The 25,556-nt window shown below is 43.9% G+C and overlaps 1 protein-coding gene across 1 annotated transcript in view; it reads left to right on the top strand.

Moving 5' to 3' along the window:
* Positions 1-8,145: 8,145 nt before the first annotated feature.
* The window catches only part of LOC146868223 (taste receptor type 1 member 3-like), an 86,873-nt gene continuing 69,462 nt past the window's right edge, over positions 8,146-25,556 (top strand). Inside the window, exon 1 of the mRNA XM_085609522.1 lies at positions 8,146-8,489. Within this exon, the coding sequence (XP_085465648.1) occupies positions 8,293-8,489 (197 nt within the window). The 5' untranslated portion in view covers positions 8,146-8,292. The remainder of the gene's footprint in view (positions 8,490-25,556) is intronic.

Genomic DNA, 25,556 nt, shown 5'->3' on the forward strand with positions numbered 1-25,556 from the left:
CAAATCTCCAGCAGACCGCATTAGCCACAAAAGGTAGTGTGCAGTGAAAGCAATTTCTCTATGCTCCCCAATAATAGAACCTTGTGGACGTGAAAGTGATCTGTCAGAGGCAGATCATGCAGGCTACACAACCCAAAGATTTATTTTGAAATGGACCTTCACAACACCAGATAATATTTAACGAATTGTATCCTGTGCATTACAGAAGGTAGTGAACTCAGCTAAGAAAAGGTTGAACCTATGAATAGGCACATCAGGTCCTGAATGGATAAATTTAGTAACCTGGCCTGGCCTCACTTTGCCTCCGGTAATGTTGTGAGATATGTAAATGCTCAGTATTCCCTAGTACAAGGTCAAACTATGTTGCTTACCTCTTGTGAGTTTGTATTGTTGGAATGCAGGTATTTGGAGTGCTGGATATGGACACGACACACACCCAAAAGGATCTGTCTACTCAAAACTCTTATGAGTAAAAGGGTTGTACAGTGAATCAATATGCTTGTAACTTAGGTTGAACTTATGGAAAGTTAGAGGGAGAGAGGGTCACCACACAGTGCTTGATTTGAGATTGAACAATACCAATAGAATATATCTTACTTTTGGCTTAATAACACATTCCATGTTTCCCTGCCTACATGGTTTAATTATCATCTTGGAAGCTTAAAGGGCTTTAGATGGATATTAGAGAAGAAGTCTGTTATATTATACACACAAAGAGTGATGGGAGGAATGCTTTCATTAAGTCTAACCACTGGGAATCGCTCAGGGCAGCATTCCAACCCATTGTTCTTTTGCACACCAAGCCACCTCAGTTTAGAGCCAGCCATATGTAAATCAGACCTGCCCCTGCTCCAATTGGAGCAATCCAGCCTAACTGCCAGGTCACGTCTTCTGTGAACTGGAACACACGCAATCCGAAACAGTTTTTGTCCTGATTGATGCTCTAGAGTTGGGTGTAGCTTGGTTCCAGTGGCACAATGAGTACAGGATCCACATCTGGACATAACCTTGTCACTCAGGGTGGTAAAACGGACCCACAAAAGGGGAAGGGAAGAATGCTTGCATTAAGTATAACCACTGACAATTGCTTAGAGGAACATTCCAACCTATTGTATTTATGCCCCCTCTGCCACCGCAGTTTTGACTTAGTCATATGCAAATCAGTCTCAACCCAGTCAGAACAGTCCAGCCTGTACTGCGAGGTTGTGTCCTCCCTGAACTGGAAAACAAGAAACCTGATTGACCGCTTTCACCCTGATTGGGGCTCTGCCAGTGGTAGACTTATTGGAAGCATTCCTCCCATCATCTTTAATGTGGGGGTTATCTATTAGAGTATACATGCAGGAAACTCATTTATTATGGCAAAACAAACAACTGTTTTACCACAAACACCATGCAGAAACATTATTTAAACTTACATTGCTTTACAGATAGATATTCTGCTTCAAGTGACGGAGGTTAAGTGTGATAACATTTCAGGCAGAATCCTTTTTCTAAGGGTAAGCTATTGCGACTAGGGTGATATATCCCCAATGTCTCTCTGGTTTCATTATTGGTTGCCCGAGTAAACGGTACGTTATCTCAGCACCAGGGTGCAACCAGCACTGAAGGAGACAGGTGTCACCATAAGAGGGTCCTAGATAGGAGGAAAGAACCTTAAAGGGAAGAACAAACCTCCTGGGCAATATTGGTAGTTCTTGGCTGAAGATGGTAAATGATGCAGAAGTAGTTAAGCAAGGCACCAAAATTCCCATGAGACAGGGTTGAGAAAGAACCCATAAATTTCGTGAAACTCATATTCTGGTTGGTCTTGCATAATCAAAAAGGTGAATCAGAAAATTAGGGTTTAAATCTATAAGTTAATCCATGTCATAATAATGTTATCTGGGTCCTCACAACCCAATTCGTTTCAGCTGCCCTTTGACGATAAAGATTCCCATAAGTCAAAACCTCTATACCACCCAACTGAATATCACAAAAAGTCTCCTTAGTGGAGTTTTCAAAATGATGACATTCAAACATCTTCTTAAAAGCAGGTAGGAAAGTAGCATACCTATCCAAGCTATCAAAGCTAGGATCTGAGGTGGTACTAAAGATCTGAAATGTAACACTCAAATACACTTTCTGAAAGACTGCTAAACTCCACTGAAGGATTTGGCAAGGGAAATGTGATCTAGGCAAAAGAATGCAATTTAGTTGAGGGAAAAAGTGCAAAATAAACACCCAAATGATCATCACTCGGAAGCAGAGCCATTGTCCAGGAGGCTGTGACACAGATTTAAAGACCTGGACCTTAAAGATATCTGCATGGAAATCCAACCAAATGCTAATGTTGTCACCTTACTTCACACATTGACCTAATATTAACTCAAAATTCACTCCTATTGAACTCCCACAACATAGAAATATACCACATTGCTATTTCTGATCATGTTCTCCAATTTAAGATGTGAAGATGAATGATACATTGCAGCACAGGACCTCCCTCTCAGGCTCCAGGTCCTCTTGAGCACCTCTACCTGCTGGACCGTGTGGTGACACACGCCCAATCAGGCATACCCAACATCTCCAGGTAAAAAACAAAAAGCTTTTATAGTTGTGAATGAGGCAAGAGGTGAGTGGGGGACATTAGGCAGAATATCTATTGTCACATGACCACTCTGCATCCATGGATAAATTGATGGTCAAATGCATGCCTGACAAAATATTGCGAACAAAAATATGACACACGAATATTGTGACAAGAACATTGTCCATAAAAATATCATCTTTACATACTTTGCACGTAAACTACCAAAATATTGAGTCAAAAATAATGTGGAGCAAAATATTGTCAAAATGGTAACTATATTGAAATCTACATATATTTAGAATTATACGTAATTTACTTAAAAATATTAAACTACAAAATAATAATAGTGTAAGAAATTGGGTTACTGGTTGAGGGGGGTGAAACCCTTCTCAAGCAGCAATTAGAATTTTTCTCAGGGTGAAGCCACAATTAAACCCCAAATTAACAAGTGCTCTTCCCTTGGGTAGCTTGGCACAGAGCCGTCAGGTTTAACTCAGAGGCAATGTGTAAAGTATTTGTGCAACACCTCAAAGATTAACACAGTGAAAACACACCAGAAAAGGAGTTCACACAGATTTAGAACAACAGAGTACTTTTTAATAAATAAAGCAAGACCAAAACAACAAAAATCCAATCAGTAGAACCGGAGGTATCACATTTTAAAGATTTTAGCAAAAATAATAGCAAAAGATATGAAGAGTCAACTGTGGATATCTGGTCGTGCCGGACTGGGAGAAAGTCACAAGTTCAGGCCAACTGAAATGGAGCATGGTGCAACAACAGGGACCCAGTTAGGCCCACTGAACAGAGAATCATAAATCCTGGTTTGCTGAGCGTTGCCAGGATCTGCTTTGAAGATGCATTGCGCTGCCAAAGCAATACATCGGTTCCAAGATGCGGCGAGGCTGTGCTGAGAGGTCCTGCTTTGTCGTCAAGGATCCAGTCAATGGAGGGCTTGCGATGCGAAGTCAGGTATCGAGGATGCATTACGTAGTCGAGGCGATGCAGCGATTCTGAGGAGCTGCAATGTGGAATTTGTCGTCAAGGCTGCTGTGGATGAGATATGCGAGGGCCTGTGCCAAGGATGCATCAAGCAGCACAGTTCTGATGTGGTGACAGGCTGCTATGCTGATCTTTGCAGTGGTTCCAATCTGCTCAGTAGCGGCGATGCCTTAGTTCTGCTCAAGTTTGTGCCGTGCAGGGGAGTAGATGCATTGGTTTCACTGGATACACAGAGGCTGCAAGAGCACCTTAAACCCATTTCCAAGGGTCCAGGACAGGGGTGGCACCACTTGACCGAGTAGACTCACAGATGGCAGAGTCTAGGTGCAGGTGCAATGTTGTTGGGAGCCCTTGGAGTCACTCTGGGGTTCTGGGTTCAATAGATGCCGGTCCAGTCCTTCTCACCCAGGTAAGAGGGCAACTGGCAGCAGTTTAGCATGGTACCAGTCCAGCAGAGTGGCAGTCTTTCAGCAGCACAGCAGTCCTTCTTCCTAGCAGAGTATCTACAGGTCCAGAAGTGTACTGAAGAGTTGGCGTCAGAGATCCATTATTTATATCCAGTTGTGCTTTAAAGTAGAGCAGAAGCTTCTAAAGGTTTCCCTTTGAGTCCCCAAGTATCCTGCCTTCTCTGTCATGGCTCCAGACTAACTACAGAGGGTATGCAGCCCTAGGTGTGGAGGCAGGACAGCGCCTATTCAAGTGCAAGTGGGGCTATGCCAAGATCCTCCCTCCCATTGTGCTAATGATGGCCCATCCAGGCACGCAAAAACTCCCTATTGTGTGTGGCTGTGTAAGAGAAATACACAAAGCTCGACTGTCAGCTACACTCAGTCATGTGATCCAGGTACAGGCTACAAACACTAAATGAGGCAGGAAAATGCTAGCTTTCTAAAAGTGCCATTTTCAAAATTGTAATTTAAAATCCGACTTCCCCATAAGTTATAATATTTTCAATTGAAAAGGCACCAAACATGAACTGGTACCTGTTCCCATTTGGAAATTACAGCTTATTAAATGTAATAATGTAACTCCAATGTTAGCCTATGGGAGAGGTAGGTCTGGCAGTAGTGAAAAATGAATTTAAGAGTTTTTCCTTAACAGGATATGTAAAAATTAAAATAACAAATCTTACTTTTTGAATAAATTGCACTCTTCCCTGAGGGCTGTTTAGAGCCTACACTCAGGGTGACTAATCTAGCCTTATGTCCTGCCATAACAGGTTATACCAGGCATGAAAGACCCATTCCAGTGTTAAAGGCCCTAGCCTCCATGCTCTATGTATTTTGAAAATGCAGGGGAAAGAGAAAGGCAGAGGCTATTTATTAGTACATTGTAATGTTGAGAGCAGCGGGCCTATACCAGTTTATATAGGCCGCTGCTGCTCCATTGTCTTCAATAAAGCTATCAACATTCCAATGTTCTAATATAGCCTTATAGCCCGCCGTAGCGGGCTATACCGACTATTAAAGGTCTGCTCCAGCTTTAGAGAGTGGGACTTTAATAGCCGGTATACCCCAGCTACATAGGGCTATAAGGCTATTAGAACATTCTGCCACTAGAGGGAAGAATGTTCTAACAAATAAAACAAAGGCGTCTCGGAGCCCGAGGGGTTTTTAACAGCTGTAAACAAAAGCAACATTGGAATTTTGCTCTGCGGGCCTTTACCGGCCAGTAGAAGCATGGAGCGCTGCATTGTATTCAATGGAGTTCTCCACATTCCAATGTTCTAATAGGTATTATGATGTCGTGCTTAATTTGTAAAAAAATAAGTGTCAGGGCTCTTGTGAGGAGACCTCTGAGCTTGTTTCACACATTGCCCCTGCCATGCTGCCAATGACAGTTCCAACACAACTGCTAACCATCACACTCCTACAAGTGTGGCAATCAGACTATTTCAGGCCCCCAAAGCTATACCAGTTTATATAGACCGCTGCTGCTCCATTGTCTTCAATAAAGCTATCAACATTCCAATGTTCTAATATAGCCTTATAGCCTGCCGTAGCGGGCTATACCGGCTTTAAAGGTCTGCTCCAACTTTAGAGAGTGGGACTTTAATAGCCGGTATACCCCAGCTACAAAGGGCTATAAGGCTATTAGAACATTCTGCCACTAGAGGGAAGAATGTTCTAACAAATAAAACAAAGGCGTCTCGGAACCCGAGGGGTTTTTAACAGCTGTAAACAAAAGCAACATTGGAATTTTGCTCTGCGGGCCTTTACCGGCCAGTAAAAGCACGGAGCGCTCCATTGTATTCAATGGAGTTCTCCACATTCCAATGTTCTAATAGGTATTATGATGTCGTGCGTAATTTGTAAAAAAATAAGTGTCAGGGCTCTCGTCAGGAGACCTCTGAGCTTGTTTCACACATTGCCCCTGCCATGCTGCCAATGACAGTACCAACACAACTGCTAACCATCACACTCCTACAAGTGTGGTAATCGGACTATTTCAGGCCCCCAAAGCTATAAGAAAGGCTTGGGCGAATGGTAATAGTCTTTTGAATGTATGTTGAATTAGTGATCAACTGTTGGTGTGGTCACCTCTACATTAGCCACACATTGCCACCTTTTTGCAGACTGTCACAAGCGACGGTGCGGACAATGAAGTGCTGGTGCTGAGCACTGGAAACCACCACCTCAAACTAAGCACTGTTCTAAAGGAAGTTTTGGGCCTTGCAAGAGGTTTATTTTACCAGGCCCAAATGGCAGTTTAAAAACAGCAGACAAAGGCTGCAATGGCGGGCCCAAGACATATTTAAAGGGCTACTTAAGTGGGTGGCACAATCAGTGCTGCAGGCCCATTAGTAGCATTTTATTTACAGGCCCTGGGCACATGTAGTGGCACTTTACTAGTAGTTTAAATATGCCAATTGGGGAAAAGCCGATAAGGAGTGAGCACATGCACTTTTGCACTTGTTAGCAGGGTTAAGGAGCTCAGAGTCTAAAGGCCAGCAAAAATGAGATCAGCAAAAGTAGAAAAGGAAGGCAAAACGTTTGGGGTAAGACCACCCTAAGATAGACTAACAAATATAATTAAAAGTAAATGAATGTAAATGTTAATGTAAATAAAACATATATATATATTTAAAAAATATAGAGGCAATAGTTAAAAAAATACAATAATAATAATAGTTAAAAAAAATATTATAAAACGGATATAAAACAAAAACATATATCATACTGAATCAAAAACAAAATTAATACAAAACCAACAAAAATATAATTTAAATAAAAAAATTACCTTTTCTGTAAATAAATCAAAAATGAAATAAAAACTAAAAATAATTAAAAACATGAATAACAATCCAAAATAAACAACACTAGAAAAAGTGTTGGATTTTGTAGGAATTTGATTTACTATTCTCACACCAATCTAAGCAGCACAAGGGAAAGCATTTTACTTTGAAGGTGTTATATGCCATCCCTGATAGTCATGGTTCAAGGATGTTACAAGGAAGTCCAATCTGTTCATCAAAATCTTAAAGAATATTTATGCCATGCTGTACTGTCATGAGTAGAAGCGCGGAATGAAGTATTTGTTGCATTAAGCCATGTTTGCACTAGTCAGTTCCGTTTGGAACATGGAATATTGAGTTATATATTTGCTCTGTAGCAATAAATGTATTCATCTGTGTTTATTGGTTCACCTACTCCAAACAAGCTTTGCTACTGGGACACATTCATTGTTACTGGCATGACATAAACATATATCGACGCCTTAAAAAATGTCAAAGGCCAAAAAGGAGTGCACACCCTGACCCCAAGCCTTAGCTGCAGGGACCCTTAAAGGAGCCAATCATGGTTTAATAAAACAATTGTTTAATGTGTCCCACGGCCCGGTATATTCGCATAAAAAATGGCTCCATGAGTCCTTGGTACTATGGACCCAACGCGCCATTATAGACGTCAACGTACCATGATTCCTAAAACCGTAATATTAAGTGCACATTCATATGTTTATCACTAGAGAGCAAGACCATATTCCAATTCATTTCAACAAAACAGAAAATATAAAATGCAAAAAAAAGGATTGCATGTTACAATAACTTGTAAGGGAAACATCAACTCTGCTAATCATCACAGGGTGTCTGTCTTCAGTGTGTTTTTACGTGCCCTCAGCACATACTTTACTCCTTGCACACTAGTTTTTGTTAAACAAATTATCTGAAAAGAAATGCACATTAAAACACAGGGCAATAACCATATATGCAGATGCGCAGAGTGGATTCGCTTTTTATCACCACTGTGGACGGAGCGTAGGACTTACTCGAGGACTCGCCTCTCTCGTGAGCCAGTGTATCTTCCACACTCTTTGTGGCTCATGGAACCTCTAAACACAACGTAAAACCCTCCAAGTGCGAGTTCCTCCTGTTTTTCCTGTGGAGTTCACAGCAAACACAACTCGGATTTGAATGCACATATCCGGCTGGGGCACGAGGGGTGTTTTTACTGCGTGTTAACTGGTCCGTGCGCAATAGCTAGCTGCCTCCGGTTTTCGAAGAAGTTCCAGGCTCAGACAGATTGAACGATTCTTCTCTTCGAAGTAACGAATTGCTCGTTTTGATAAAAAAAAACTTTCTGCCCCAGGAGCCGTATGTCGCACCTCTCAAGTTCCGCTATTTTCTTTCTTTTTAATTTTCCACGACGCCCTGATCCGTCCGTGTAGACGACCGGAACGGCGCCCTTTCCCACCTTCACAGGTGCTGCTGTTCGTGAAATATGCCTCTGCAGTGTGTCCATGCTCTGGCTTTCTTAATGGGACTAGGAATTCTACGGAGGCTGTCAGAAGGCGCCAAGCCCCACTATCAGGTCTTCCAGGAAGCCGGTGACATCATGCTCGGCGGATTGTTTCCCATCCACTCCAGCGTGAGTGACGTGGGGGACCCCTCGAGGCCTGATCCTCTGATCTGCACGAAGTAAGCCCGGCAGCTAGCAACTTTCCGAAATTTCAGGTTTGGAATGGAGGGGAGGGCGAATATTTACGTGGTGTAAGGGAGGTCAGAGGTCATTACCTCAAAAAGGTAGCTCAATAGATTAAACTTGAGCCAGTTCTGCAAAGATACCGGTGTAACCTGATGGTAGAGGGTTGAATATTGACAGGGACGATCCAGTTTTATATTCCCCTGAGAGAGCTAAAGTTAATACTATTGAGTTGGGAAATAATGGTGCATTGCCTTCAATTCTCTGTATGGTGTGCACTGCAGAAATGGGTAATGTTGATATTATAGAAGCTGGAAGTAGAGTTTTGGGTAAGGTTGCTGTATGGTTCCATGTCACCCAGAGTGCCATACCCCAGTCATGGACCTCTTGTGCAAATGTTTGTTTTCAGGTGTATTTGGTGCAGTTGGATCGACTGCAATACACCTAGACCACAACTTCAATAAAAAAATTAGGTTGTGAAGGACTGGACCTCTGTTATATGGTAACCTAAGGTTTACCTTAACTCTTTTCAAAAGTGTCCATTTGTAGTGCGTAAGAGATTGCATAATGGTCCATTTGATTTTGAGAGATGCTGTTTCTAGCAAATTAAGTTAAATGTAGTGGCGTCTGCAAAACAAGGTACCTGACAAGATCTTTGAGGGCAACAAGATGAATTTGTCGTTATAAAATATGCCTTCATTTCCTGACAAAGCAGTGAAGCATGATGGGCCCTTTTACTGTATCGGAGTGTTATAGCAACTAAATCGAACATTCAAGGGTGTTGAAAAGGCAGAATTGACTTCCTATCTTTCAATTCTTTTGCCATCAAAATAGAAGTGTGTTGTGATGAGAGATTCTTGCACATATGGTGCAAGAGCAATGTTGTACCTAATAGAATACAGTGAAGAGTGGAAGTTGGGTTTTTCCTCTACCACTTTGAAATCTTTGAAACAGAGATTCTCTGTTAGTTCGATTTGGGTAGGAGAACATTCTTGGCATGATTTGTGGATTTTGTGGGAGGTGCATGTTTTGTGAAAACTGGTTATTACAAGCCCTTGTTATAAAGGATTTCGTCTTTGGTGAAAATAAATCAGCCTTTAGCATTGTACACCTACAGTACAAACTAGTCTTCTTAAATGAACTAATTATAATCACCAGAAGGTACTTTGCCTAGTATACAGCGGAAGTTTAATGTTGATTTTGAGAAGAAGCAGATGGGTTGGATTTAGTTTGCATAATGTGGCAAGCAATGGAAGATCGTTGTGCATAGTAGAATCAGAAGTGGACAACAGCAAATGCTTCCAGTTTCCTGGCGGACTGGACAGAAAATGCATAACTCAAACTAGCTTTTGATAATATGGAGCTTTTCAGGACCTATATTACCTGATTGTGTTTAAGGAAGCACCACAAGAGTTTTGGCCAAAATGTCCAGAAGTTAAGTTTACCGAATATACCACAATAGCGAACTTAATCAAGGTTCTGAGAGAATTTTCCCTTTGTGATGTTTCCCTGAAGGGCTCCAAAGCAGATTTTTTTCCGCTCCACAGCCACGGAAATTTTCTCAGAGGATTTGGAGTGAAACATATACCCTGGTTATTATCCGACAAACAACAGATGCACTGAAAGGTTCAACAGTGTCGTTAAACAAAGTGTTCAGATTGTTCAAGGGAAAGGTATGTAATGCTTGAAAAATCGGAACTTGTATTTGGGAATGCAGGAATATTTCAGGAATATCTCACAGTGTAAAAGGTGTAAGTAAGTCTCTATTTGAAATATGTGAATGGTGGCTGAGAAATCATTTGGGCAGAAAGAAGAATGCTTTAAGTGCTAGAAAGGTGATGGCTCATGCGAGGTACCAATGTTGAGACAGTTTGTTATAATTGGAAAACAGCATTTACAACATGGTCATTACCGCAAATTAAGTTAACCGCGCATCCATTACAACTTATATGCCTTTACCACGCATGCCTTTACAACGAAAATGTAAGTATTTTGCAGTTAGCCAGTAGGTAGTTAAAGTTCGGACCAAAGTTTCTATAGGAAAATCGTTTTTTCTTTTGCCAATAACTTTAGCGCCCCTTGACGAATCTCTGCAAATTTTTCCCAAAACTTCCCCTTTTTGATTCAGCTGCTGTTTTGAAAGTTTTGGGGTGATCCATCAAGCAGGGTCGAGATAAAATGCGCGTCCTAAAATGCGTTTCACCCATGTTAAGTCCATGGGGATTTTTCATTTTTTGAACATGCCTTCAGCCCAAACTGCCGAACAAAATTACACCAAATTTGGCAGAGAGCGAGATGTTGGTCCAGCGAGTGTGCTTTTTGTGATTTGGTGTAAATCCGTTCAGTAGTTTTGAAGATATCCATCTTTAAAAAATATACATAACTGGGGACGCGAGTCCTTGCAGTGGGCTCGTGAATCCTACTGAAATGTGATTGGCTGTCAATACTTCAACCACAAAGTGTTGGCAGCCATCTTGGGACTCAGCTTGAAGCAGAGTCCCAGAAATAAATTAAAAAGGGGGCACGATAGTTTTGGAAAGATGATGAAGCCGTGGGTTGATAGAATGATTAAGCTAACAGGAACGGCCCCCGGTTAGCAGCTTTCCCCAACAGTCACTGCCTCTCCCAACTTCTAATAAGCCACTCGGGTTCTCGAAGTGGAAGCAACAGTGCGTCAGGAACATGACATGTGTGCACAATAATAAGGATTACAAACACAACATAACACATCTCCCCTCCTAAATGGAAAATATACAGCTTATATACTGATAATAAAACATTTGTGCAAAAATGCAAACTATGAGTACAAAGCTAACACACTGAAGTGCCAGGCAACATGTTACACTCCATCATGTAGAATTTAACTTAAGCAGACAGCAAAACTCAATTGCAATCATACGCTTCCAAATATCCGGGCCTGGATTTGCATCGTGCACTAGGTTCCCTTCCAATTTTCAAAGACCCTCCATTTTAACACCCACATCTCCTCACCCACTCTCTACCTTCTGCCTCATTGCATATGGCCACTTTCCTGGTGTTACACCATTTTCCATCATCCAACTTGACAACATTCCCCCTTAGTTCAACAATCACCTTGGGTGTTGATAGCTTGGAACATCCTTTCTTATGGAGATGATCAGTGTGCACTCTGACCATCATGCCTTTGTTAAATACTGTGCTTTCTTTCCTCAATCTATTATTGTGATACAGTCTGTGCCCTGTTTGATACTTGTCCACATTCTCACGCAATTCTTTATAATTCACTTTAACTGTACCAGCTCTAGCCATCCATGCTGGTGCTGTTACTGTACCAGGCACCCTTCCCTTCAGCAGACTAAATGGCATGACACCCGTTGCTGAATGAGGTGTGACCTGACAATTCCATAACATCTCTTTCACCTGATCTTTCCAACACAGATTGCTATGCCTCGCTTGCTAAATGCTCTCCTGAAAAGCACGGTTAAACCGTTCAATCATACCATTCCCCCTTGGATGATAAACAGGGGTTTTTTCTCCCATTTTTTCAGAACACTGCTGAATTCTTTTGACACTAATTGAGGACCATTGTCGATTAACACCTCTGCCGGACACCCCTCATGCAGAAATATGTCCTCACAGAATGCAATCACATTTTTTGTCTTCACCCCCTTTACAAATCCCTCTTCCGGCTATTTTGAAAAAAGAATCCATCATAAAAATGGCATCTTTTTCATTAGCACCTAAACGTTCAAAACGGCCACAAATGTCCACGGCTGACCTTTCTCATGGTTGTCTGGGTAACGATATTGGGCATATCGACGTCTCGAGAACCTTGTGAGACTTATCGCTGCAAGCACAGGGAATGCAATCACGCACACATCTTTCTAGTTGCTTATCGATCCCTGGCCACAAAAAATCCATATGAGCTCTTTTCTTCATGCCCATCATGCCACCATGCCCCTCATGAAGCAAACTCATGACTCTCTCCGTCAAACCCCTCAGTACTACCAATCTCTCATTCCTACTGACAATACCATTTTCCACAGATAGTTCATCCCATACAAACTTAAATGGTTGCAATTCTTTCTGTTTGTTCCACCTATTGTTTCTGGGAAGAGCATCTATAAGTTTCACTAAGGCTGGGTCCCCCAACAGCTTCCCTCCACTCCTCTTCTCTAATGGCACAACCCAAGTCTTGTATTTCAGACACCATCCATTCCACATCACCCACCTCCTCACTGTGCCCCAATGGTAATCTGGATAAGCAATCTGCATTGATATTTTTCACACCAGGCATATACTTTATTGCAAAGACATATTCTTGGAGACAATATAACCATTTCGCTATGCGAGGTGTAGCTTTACTTACCCCAGTTGTGGTAAATAGATCCACTAGGGGTTTGTGATCAGTTTGTGACTCGAATTATAGTCGCCACACAAAAATTAGAAAAAATGTTGTATGCCCCACCAACAGGCAAGGGCTTCTTTCTCGATGGTTGAGTACATGCTCTCCGCCCCTTTTAGGGTGCATGAGGTGAACACAACCACCCTTTCCATGCCCTCATGTACTTGCATGAGTACCGCCCTAAGACCACAATTGCTGGCATTGGTTACTACTATGGTTTTATCCTCTGAGTCAAAAGGTTTGAGGGTGACAGCATTTACAATGGACCTTTACACAACATCAAATGTGTGTTGACAATTATCAGATCAGCTGAATTTGACTCCTTTTTTCATGATCTCTTTTAAAAGATTTATCATGTCAGTGAAATGGTGTACAAATTTGGTATAGTATTCCGCCATACCAAGGAAGGACCTTAACTGGTCTTTGTCCTGGGGTGCATGAGCTTTTTCAATGACTTCTACTAATTTGAGTTTTGGTTTAACTCCTTCAACTGTGAGTGTGTGTCCCAAGTACTCTACTTCCTCTGTACAGAATTTACATTTGTCCAACCCAATGCTTTCTCCAGTCTGTGTAGCACCACCTTCAGTACATTGTCGTGGTGATTTACATTCTTTCCCCAATTCAACACATCATCTTGAAACACCACGACATTCAACATGTCCTTCAGTATTCCCTGCATGACTCGTTGGAAAACTGCAGATGCAGATGCCAGACCGAAGGGAATGCAAATGAATTGGTAAGCTCCCTCCGGTGTTATAAATGAGGTTAAATGCTTCGAACCCCTCTCAAGCAAAATCTGGTGGTATGCATTGGATAAATCCAATGTAGTGAAGTACTTCCCTCTCTTCACACTGGCTAACATTTCGTTGATTCTGGGTGAGGGATAACGATCAATCGAGATGCAACTATTTAGAGCTCTGAGGTTGACACACATCCCAATTTTTCCATTCGGTTTCCTAACAATCACTATAGGACTCAACAATTCTGAGACTTCAATCAGTTCAATTACCTTTTCGTTGAGTAGCCTTTACAATTTGTCTTTCAACAACCCTCTTAAAGAAAGAGGAATGTTCCTGACCTCATGAACTTTAGGCAACACCCCTTGTTTCAAGACTATGTGGTGTTCCACTTAGTGAGGCATCCCAACTCCTTCCTGAATAGCCTGGGGAACATGTTGACCCACTTGTTTTCAAACTGGGACGAAGTTAATAGAACTTGTCAAGGATGATTGGGTTCAAGTGTCATACCCAAAGCCTTTTGTTGCCTCCAACCTAACAAGAATCTTCCTTTTTCAACCACGTACACCTTGCTCACCACCTTCCTATCAAGGTACTCTAATTCAGTTAAAAAAAACCTATAACAGTTAGTTTCTCACCACCGTACCCCTCAGGCTCAACATCAGCGGTAGATAATTTAACTGATTCTACTTTTTCCCATGTTTTCCTGCCAATTAATGTAAAAGGAAAGCATGAATCTGCCCACATAAGTATCTGTTTCCCATTTATGGTGATGCTAAACTTAGGATGGCGCTAAGGACAAATGTTTAGCTCATTTTTATCACCATCTACAACCAGCACCTCAACAATGTCATCATTACTACCATCCATCTCGTTGGGCACAAAGGTCTCTTTGTTTACCATATTCACTGAATTTCTGAACCTTATTGATCGACTTTGTTTGCAAACTCTGGAAAAATGTCTTACTTTCTTGCAGTTGAAGCATGTACTGTTCACTGCAGGACAGTTGCTAAATTGCGCTGTGTGTCTTGTGCTTCCACACCTGAAACACATTCTAGTCTTAGTATTTGCTAAAGGTTTGGTTCTCACATTAGTTTCTGCATTAGTTTTGTATATTTTTATTTTATAGCACACACATCGCAACACTTTTCTACAATGACCTCCACCATGATTGTTTCACCACTTGATTCCTTAACATATAAGCATGTGTTTTCAATACGTTTGGCTAATCCCAATGTTTTATCAAGAGTGGGATCCTTAAGACCAAATAGTTTTTCCTGTATTCTAGTATTGCAAGTCCTATTGATCATCTGATACTGTATGATCACATCTCTGAGCTCACCAAATTTACAAGAAACAGCTAATCTCCTTAATGCAGCCACAAACTGATCCATCTACTCACCCTGAGATTGAACCCGGAAAAAAAATTGTGACGCTCTACGACAATGCTAATCTTTTTCCCATAGTTTTCTTCTAACGCTTTCAAAGCATTATCAAGCACATCTTCTTCGTCATCAGATTCTGCATCGACGTTCCTACCTTCTGTAGGTAGAGTTTTCAGTACTTTTCTACCCTCTACCCCCAAACTGTGTGTACAAATAGCTAATTTCCTTTTAGACATGTAGTCATCACCACCAATTGTTTCCAAATACGTAGTGAATATCTCCTTCCAGTCCTATCCCATGCAAGGCTGGCCAGGGTGTTCCAAAAATGCAGGAGGAGCAGCAATGTTTTGGGTAGCCATGAAGTGGTACAGGCAGAAAGGCCAAATGAGTCAGTCACTGAAGAACAATCTGTATATTAAAAGAAAAGGTGTGCCTATCACCGGTTTGATTGTGATAGGCTTGTAAAAATTCTTGTTGTTTTAGTGTTGCTAAAAACGACTGCCACCAAAGAGCAAACAGAAATATTGAGGAAGGTGTGTTTCCAACCATAATCCAATGCCACAATTTAGAAAGCAGAGAAAAAAATGGACCAAACTTTGCTTGTCACCGTAACTGAAAAAAAACTGGCAAGCGTTTTTAAATACCTTGGATACAAAGATTATGGTAAAGGCTGTGCCTGTCAGCGTTTCTCTGAACTGGCAGGCGACTCCGAGATAATTAAGGGAGCACGATGGCAGCGTTGATCAGTTGCTAGGTAACACACAGCGTCCTTCTGTGCTTCAGGCATGGAGTGCGTCACACTTCTGAGAGAGGCAGGATGTTCTTTTGTGCTGTGGGTATCCTCGCAGAGTAAAGACGTCACACAGGCATCTCCTCGTGGCGGTAGCTCTACTGGGAAACAGCGGTCCCCGCAGTTGCCAGGTAATGCCTAATTTAAGCTGTGCAAGTCTATTCTTGCTGTTCCAGCCCCACTCACCTGAACCACAGGTACTACAGGAGCGAAGATAGTCCAATTCACCCCTTTCCCCAATTCCTTGACCCCTCGTGCAAGACAGAGAATACCACACGAGCGGACTGCGCACCAAGGTGAAAACAGGAAGGAGAAACAGACAAGGAGGTGTACGATAAGTCAAAAAGCTACCCTCTGGGCTGCAGACATACCAGCACTCGATAACAGGAACATGCTGCAGAAAAGCAGAAAAGACAACAGAAGCAGATCAGCACAGGATAAACCCAAAGATTAGCAATGTAGGGCTAGACTATACACAAGAAAAGCACCCTAACTCGTTCTGCTTACCCATAGAGCAAACAGATTCTCCCAATGACTTTATACGGGAACCACATTTAGTCCAAAATAAACGTGAGGATTTATCATGCTGTTGATTTCCTGGTAATGCTCCACAAAAACAAAGTCCTCCGGTATATGTGGGAAAAAACTCTTAGCGTAAAATAACCCAGCTTGTCTCTAATTAATGAGGGAATGCTTGAGGGGGTAACAAAAAAGGGTTTTTACCCGCAGGACATACGGACATCCAATAGATGATCAAAATACCTAGTGTACTGAAAAAGAAAAAGCCGCTGACTCCTCGTGTGCTTACTGTTCCAATGTTCGATTTAACGTCTCTGAAGAAAAACACACAGGGGTAGGGAAAGAACAACGCGTGCCTGCTCCAGCCGGAACAGACAGAAATCCTGCCACGAAATTGTCAATGCGTGGACTCCTCGAAGGTACAAGACAAAACACAAGTCCCAGAAATTGAGGAGCAGGACGCCAGGACGCCAACAGCTGAAGCGCTTCCGGGGCCGAAACCGGAAATGAACCCAAGCAGGGAGCAGAGAGGAAACGGCCCTTACATACTTCTCAGCAATCCACCCTCGCCCGTGGTTTCGCAAAGGAAAGCGAATCGCAGCACACGGGAGGGAAACCAAAGAGAGAAAGTCCCGCCCGCAGTCCCGCCCGTAAACCCACCCGCAATCTCACCGTGATCCCGCCCGCCCGAAATGGAAGCCAGAAAACAAAGGAGGAAAGAAGGAAACCAATGCACCAGATGCAAGTAAGCACCAAACATGACATTCAGATCGCAACACTCGCACTGACTGCCTGTCTAGCGATCGCATGCCATAATAACGTCCGCTTTGTAATTTTCTTATTTCTATGCTTTCGCCCCAGTCGCTCACCGCAATCACTTGCCTGAAAGTCCTGACTGTGGGCAAGGAGGTCATCTCAACATGAATTCTTTACGATCGAACCGGGGGCCCAGCTCATCGAGTGCAAGGTAAAGAATCGGGTGCCGAATTGCATCGCAGCTTCGATGCCTTTAGGTTTGCATCCAGCCTTCTGAAATCCCAGCTTGCCATCAGTCTTAGAAAGACAATGAAACGGTGGTTGATAGAAATGATCTTTATTAAGCTAACAGGAAAAGCCCCCGTTCAGCAGCTTCCCCCAACAGCTGCTCCCAACATCTAGAACGCCACACGGGTTCTCGAAGTTGAAGCAACAGCTCGTCAGGAACTTGACATGTGTGCACAATAATAAGGATTACAAACACAACATAACAGATAGGAATACCCTGACCCTCCAGAGGGACCCTGCCAGGGGTTTAAAGCATTTATTTTTTAAATTTTGCTGCAAACTTGCCGGTGGATCCGCAGCAAAATCAAATAAAAAGTACGTGCGGGCTCCTGTGGTTGCTTTGGAAAAACACCAGGTGGGCCAGGTCCAGGGGGCATATGCTAAATATATGAGAGGGTGCACGAGGCCTCCATACTCGGTCCCCGGGTAACAACAGGGGTAGTTGGCCCCCAAGGACGTCCTTGGGGGCCAACTACCCCTGCTGTTATTTCAAATAAGTCCCACACAGAGGGATTGTTAAGAGGTCTTCGGAGGCCACGCCCTCTTTCTCCACCAAACATGGCTCGTGGTGTACTGCTGGTTGGGGGCTAAAGTCCACTTTAATTCGGAGGGACCGCGGGGGCCAAAAAGCCCTCCTTGTACCTTTTGCAAGTCTGAAATAGCGAGATTCCCGAGAGCTGGTTGGAGGCCCAGCCCCCTTTCTCCACCACTCTGCAAACATGACTACTAATTAAAAAAACATAGAAATTCACTGAAAAAAACAAAGGTTACAGGGAGGTTATAGTTAGGAATTAGCATTTGAAAAAAACTTAGAATTTCACTAAAAGAAACAAATGTTACAGGGATGTTATAGGGAGGTAGTGAAATAAAAAAAAACTTAGAAATTCAGAGAAAAAAACAAAGATTACAGAGATGTTATAGTTAGGCTCAGGTTTCACTTGTACAAAACCAAAGAAATTCAGCAGGTATTTTTAGCTGAGCTAACTATAACTCGCGCCCTGCAATTCACTGCTTATGACCTCAAATATTACATTACTCATGACATATCATCACTGCTTGTTTCCGGTCCAGGGAGGACCTGGCTTAGCAGTTCGGGCTGGACTGTTCCCACAAGGAACAGGGTCAAGACTGATTTGCATATGGCTGGTCAAATCTGAGGTGGTGTGGTGAGCAAAAGAATGATGGATTAAACCCAGATCCTTGTGACTGGGGGTGAATGTCTGCATTGTCCAGCATACCGTCCATCAATTGTTTCTTTTGCATATATCGCCCTAAGTGGATCCCGTGCTCACTACACCACTGGATTTAAGCTAGCCTGGCTCATGAAGGGTGATGCCCTAAAACCGGTCCCAGGATGCTTGTTTCCGGTCCAGGGAGAACCTGGCTTGGCAGTTCGGGCTGGACTATTTCCACAAGGAACAGGGTCAAGACTGATTTGCATATGGCTGGGTCCAATCTAGGGTGGTGTGGTGAGCAAAAGAATGATGGATTAAACCCAGATCCTTGTGACTGGGGGTGAATGTCTGCACTGTCCAGCATTCCGTCCATCAATTGTTTCTTTTGCATATATCGCCCTAAGTGGGAAGGGTATGCCCAGACGTGGATCCCGTGCTCACTACAGCACTGGATTCAAGCTAGCCTGGCTGATGAAGGGTGATGCCCTGAAACCGGTCCGAGGATGCTTGTTTCCGGTCCAGGGAGGACCTGGCTTGGCAGTTCGGGCTGGACTGTTCCCACAAGGAACAGGGTCAAGACTGATTTGCATATGGCTGGGTCCAATCTGGGGTGGGGTGGTGAGCAAAAGAATGATGGATTAAACCCAGATCCTTGTGACTGGGGGTGAATGTCTGCATTGTCCAGCATTCCGTCCATCAATTGTTTCTTTTGCATATATCGCCCTAAGTGGGAAGGGTATGCCCAGATGTGTGTCCCGTGCTCACTACACCACTGGATTCAAGATAGCCTGGCTGATGAAGGGTGATGCCCTAAAACCGGTCCCAGGATGCTTGTTTCCGGTCTAGGGAGGACCTGGCTTGGCAGTTCGGGCTGGACTCTTCCCACAAGGAACAGGGTCAAGACTGATTTACAAATGGCTGGGTCCAATCTGGGGTGGTGTGGTGAGCAAAAGAATGATGGATTAAACCCAGATCCTTGTGACTGGGGGTGAATGTCTGCATTGTCCAGCATTCCGTCCATCAATTGATTCTTTTGCATATATCGCCCTAAGTGGGAAGGGTATGCCCAGACGTGTGTCCCGTGCTCACTACACCACTCGATTCAAGCTAGCCTGGCTGATGAAGGGTGATGCCTTGAAACCGGCCCCAGGATGCTTGTTTCCGGTCCAGGGAGGACCTGGCTTAGCAGTTCGGGCTGGACTGTTCCCACAAGGAACAGGGTCAAGACTGATTTGCATATTACTGGGTCCAATCTGGGGTGGTGTGGTGAGCAAAAGAATGATGGATTAAACCCAGATCCTTGTGACTGGGGGTGAATGTCTGCATTGTCCAGCATACCGTCCATCAATTGTTTCTTTTGCATATATCGCCCTAAGTGGGAAGGGTATGCCCAGACGTGGGTCCCGTGTTCACTACACCACTGGATTCAAGCAAGCCTGGCTGATGAAGGGTGATGCCCTGAAACCGGTCCCAGGATGCTTTTTTCTGGTCCAGGGAGGACCTGGCTTGGCAGTTCGGGCTGGACTGTTCCCACAACGAACAGGGTCAATACTGATTTGCATATGGCTGGGTCCAATCTGGGGTGGTGTGGTGAGCAAACCAATGATGGATTAAACCCAGATCCTTGTGACTGGGGGTGAATGTCTGCATTGTCCAGCATTCCATCCATCAATTGTTTCCTTTGCATATATCGCCCTAAGTGGGAAGGGTATGCCCAGACGTGGATCCCGTGTTCACTACACCACTGAGTTTAAGCTAGCCTGGCTGATGAAGGGTGATGCCCTAAAACCGGTCCCAGGATGCTTGTTTCTGGTCCAGGGAGGACCTGGCTTGGCAGTTCAGGCTGGACTGTTTCCACAAGGAACAGGGTCAAGACTGATTTGCATATGGCTGGGTCCAATCTGGGGTGGTGTGGTGAGCAAAAGAATGATGAATTAAACCCAGATCCTTGTGACTGGGGGTGAATGTCTGCATTGTGCAGCATTCCGCCCATCAATTGTTTCTTTTGCATATATCGCCCTAAGTGGGTGGGTCCAGTGCTCACTACACCACTGGATTCAGGCTAGCCTGGTTGAAGGGTGATGCTCTGAAACTTGTCTCAGGATGCTTGTTTCTGGTCCAGGGAGTACCTGGCTTGGCAGTGCGGGCTGGACTGTTCCCACAAGGAACAGGGTCAAGACTGATTTGCATATGGCTCGGTCCAATATGGGGTGGTGTGGTGAGCAAAAGAATGATGGATTAAACCCAGATCCTTGTGACTGGGGGTGAATGTCATTGTCCAGCATTCCGTCCATCAATTGTTTCTTTTGCAGTGACATCACTGCTGGCATCCCAAATGACATCACAGAGGACATCATACACAGAATCTCTCTCTCTATAGATATATATATATCCACTCCACACTCCCTTGTATCTGCAAAGAAATCGAGCACACACGGGTTTCCACAGAGAGCTGCTTTTATTAATGGCCATCGGCATGACGCGTTTCGTCTATGACTTCTTCAGATGCCGCCATGTTAAATTATATATATATTACCTTATTAACCCCCAACCCCTAAACTCATGTATATGTCCACAGTGTTGCCTCGCCAGAAAGAACAAATGGCTGCACTCCACTACTAGTTTCAGTATTCTGTTTATTCACAGAAACAGAGCGCAGCATTAAACAAGCATTTACAATGCAATGGTCTCGGCATTGTTAAAGTTAGAGCTGTTGGCATTGCTCATGACATTCTTGTATGTTTTTGTTTTTAAAACATTTAAAGAAACAGCATTGTTATTTACAATGTCAATAGCTTAATCACTCTCAAATGCGAGACCTATTGCATTTGCACCCACACACAGAGCCACACACACAGACCCACCCACACATACAGAGCCACACACATAGAGCCACCTACACACACAGAGCCACCTACACACACAGAGCCACCTACACACAGAGCCACCTACACATACAGAGCCACTCACATAGAGCAACCTACACACAGAGTTACCCCCACCACTCACATAGAGCATTCTACACACAGAGTTACCCCCACACAGAGCCTCCCACACACACAGAGCCTTCCACACACACACACAGAGCCTCCCACACACACACACAGAGCCTCCCACACACACACAGAGCCTCCCACACACACACACACAGAGCCTTCCACACACACACAGAGCCTCCCACACACATATACGCTACAGCCAGGGCTTTAAGACGGCCGGGTCTCACCAGTGAAGAGCATCGGCAGTTTTTTAAATGGGGCCTCGAAACGGGTCTCTATCGGGCTCTGTTTTGTGCCCTGGCACCAGCGGTCCGTTTTTTGTCCGTTTTGTGTCACAGCAGGCACATTGACGTGTGTGCTCACTTCTCTCTAGTGGAGAAATTAGCTTTAGCGTTGTATCCTTTAAAGATTTCCCTTCTCTTGAAACTCAGGAGCAGCAACATCGCTGTGTTGTCGCCAGGGCTTAAAAGCTTTTTCAATATTACATATAATAAGCCATAGTTGCTGCTTATTTATCTTGTGCAACTAAACCACTGACAAAGCCAATAGTCCTTACTTGTTGTAGGTCTGATGCTACTTGTTGTATCATATATCTGGATAAAATGACAGAAACAGCAAAATACAAGCCGGGCGGCATACTATGCTAAGCACAGATTTTTAATTTACGTGTTTAAGCCACGCCCTTAATTATATTTGCCACGCCCCTTTGAGCGACCCCCCCCCCGTTTTTCCATCCTACTTAAAGCCCTGGCTATAGCAATTCCGTTATGCAGTGAGAGCAACATAGCAAATGGTTTACAACTTACAAGCATCTCTCCCGCCACCTCCGAATGTCTCCCGACCACGGTATTCTTCCACTCCCTTCGCTTCCCGCCTTACTGCCCCAACGCCCGGTGTCTGTCCACACCTTCTACCCAAATCCTGAGTTGCAATTTTTTCGGAAAGTCATAAGGTTGAGGTGCGCAGAGTGGACAGTGTCACCGCTGTGAGTGGTAAAATCAATGTACGGGGAAAGGTGCATTGGACGATGCAATGATGGTCCCAGCAAAGGTGGCGGGGGAGTTACAAAAATAAATACCAAAATGTAAACTGCTGTGACAACCATCCTGGGTGGAGGGAGTCTGAGGATAAAGCGACAGCAGTGGGTGAGTAGGGCTCGTATACAAACTTTTTTGAACTGCGTACAATATTCCAATTAAAGTGGAGGGGATGATGACGACTTGAGCGGTTTCACAAAGCCCGCTCCGTCCCGCCAAAATTTCAAACTGTGGGCGGATCTCTGTCATCGCGAACCCCCCGCCTCCGTCTAATAGGGGCCCTCATTCTTGGTGCAATTAAAAGTAACCGTAGTGGGGCATTTCGTCTCTGTCCGTGCGCTCTTTTCAGCGGTAGTTTTCTTCCTGGTTTAGTGGCACGCGGCGCCCAGACAGACAAAAAAAGCCCCCGCCTGCCCGCAGAAGGATCCGACGTGTCCGCGGAATCCGCCGCCCCCACCGCTGACAGCCATGCACATGGCTTTCTCGGCTCCACTTCCGAGAAAGCACAATCTAGGCACACGATGTAAGGAGGAAATAAAAGTCTACACGTCTACAGTGTGCTGTACCGGAAGAAACAGATGCACAGACAGCGTAAATAGAATCCAGTAGGGGAACCCCCCTAAGAGAGGCGGCCTACATCTCCCCTTTAAGTAAGAACGTCACAGATCACGGCACACGATAGGGTGTCACACTGCAAATAGAACATTTGTTGTCTTTAGAACGTGTAGTTAGTTGTACTTTTCTTCATGCCTTCCGGCGTTTAGATCGCCCGTTATGTATATACCTTTAGATCTCACGCTTGCTGTGTACACTGCCATTGGGACATACAGTTCCGCACATTTAGAACGTCTAAATCACTTTGCTGCTTTTAGAACAAAAGGGAATCGCCCTGAACACCGCCGCCTTTCTCCGAGGTCAAGCAGAAATGCCTCGGAGAAAGGCAGTGGCGTTTTCGGATTCGGGGGCGTGTTTTTCTTTCTCTCCTCTTGCCATTGGCTGGAATGTTTACATTCCAGAGGAGAGAAAGAATCAAAAAAACATGCCCCCGAATCCGAAAAAGACGGGGCTTGTTTGGAGAGAGAATGCTCTTCTGCAATGGCTGACCAGCATTTTAGAGGCCAGCCAATGGAGAAGCGGTAAAAAAAAGGGGCGGGTTAAAGCCCCACTCCAAAACATTAAATCTCGGAGCGAGACTGCGCAAGCACAGCCTTCTAGTCGAGACCTAAAAACGCACCCATTTCGGTATACCAGGCCTTGCTCATGGGTTACAGCTGTCAAGTCCTGCATCGCTTTTTTTCATTGTGCTCACGTTCAAGCAATTATGCATTCTTTGCCTACCGATTTAAACCAAAGACTTATTTCACTACTGCAGAGTAATAAGTGACGGCAGGACAGCGAGCACTAACAATATAACTTCAAAATTAACAATAATGGTGCAATGAAAAGAAAGAAAAACTTGATTATGTGCTGATAGATGTTTTGCACCTCTATCAGCACATAATCAAGTTTTTCTATCATTTGAATGCACCATTATTGTTAATTGTCCTAAACAGTATTGTGTGTACAAAATCTTATGCATTAGGAACATTAACGAGGCTTTAGTTGGATCTACTACCATTTGGAGCTAATGGAAGGTACTCCATGCCCTCTGTTTCTGACCAGTTGTGTAGGCGTGAATGTTCCTCTTGTGATGCTCCAATTGACAATATTTTATTTTGTAAAATATTCCAGTATCCATTGCAGAAGTGTGGGACCTGCTTTTATGTTTCTATAGCTTCGAAACGAGACATTAAAGGGCTCATTATGATGTCGAGGAACTTCCGCCCGACACCTAGTCAGTCATGGGACCGACCAACACCCGGTCAGCGGTCCTGACTGCCCCATTAAGATGCGACAGAACACTGTATGGTCGCATTCCTATATTTCACCAGGGGAGCATGCATTACGGCCGTAAACCGGCCTTAATGCATGCTCCCATAGTGAAATGGGAGCTGTGGTTCATCCCTGCACCCCGTGGCAGGCACCTCAATGTGCCTGCCACAAGGTGCAGGGATCAACAGGGGGCACCATAGGTGCCACCTCGGTCTCCAACCGGAGGCTGTGCCACCTCTGTCTCCAACCGTTCTCCAATGCTTTCCGACATTGTTTCCATGTCGCACAGAACGGCATCGAATCTTGTCGGAAACCATGATCGTAATCTCAAGGGCGGAAAGAGCCGTACTTGAGATTACAGGCCAGATACCAACTGTCGGACAGGCTCTCTGAGCCCATCGGAAGCCAGCTTGAATGACCAGCCAGGTTCCTTTTTCGACCGCCTCCATCTTAATGAGGCGGTCCGAAAGAAAACCGTCCGGCCCATTATGATGCGGCCATATAGGCTCCGACCAAAGGTCGGATCATTTAGGGGGCATATCGTATTCGCACCCTTAGTATTTATATAGACTTTTTAATGCAGGCTTTAAAAATAAGGCAAAGAAAATGTTGTCCATTGTTAGAGGAAACAAAACATCAGGATAGAATTCTTTAATGTTCACGATGTGGTTTATGTCTAATTCCATTCGATTATGGTTAATGTAAATTATTTGAACGTGGTCTTTTTACAACTGCCAAATAAGTGTACCAATTTACTAACTCCACTTGTCTAGAACCGTAGAACAGTTCATAAGAATGAACAAATAAAGAGGCTCTACCAGTGGACTTACCCACAAAGGTCTTAAGTTATTTGAATAAAGTTTTAAAGATCACTTCATCACCAAGCTGCTGGGGAAAGTGGTTTATTCAGTGTGCCACCAAAAGGAAAGGGGCTTGTCTCTAGTAGTAGAGGATGTTTGATTTGCAACCAAAATCCCTGGTAGAGAATTACAGATTCTTTGAGGAAAAGCATTTACAGAGTCGTGTGATGGTTGGGGAGATGGTGGACAAGTGGAGATTGGATTCCACTAAGGCATGGTCCAACAATGGTACAGACTCAGTCCTGGCGAAATTTTATTTAT

Source organism: Triturus cristatus, chromosome 1_2 (genome assembly GCF_964204655.1).
Source record: "Triturus cristatus chromosome 1_2, aTriCri1.1, whole genome shotgun sequence".
NCBI classification, from domain to species: Eukaryota; Metazoa; Chordata; class Amphibia; order Caudata; family Salamandridae; genus Triturus; species Triturus cristatus.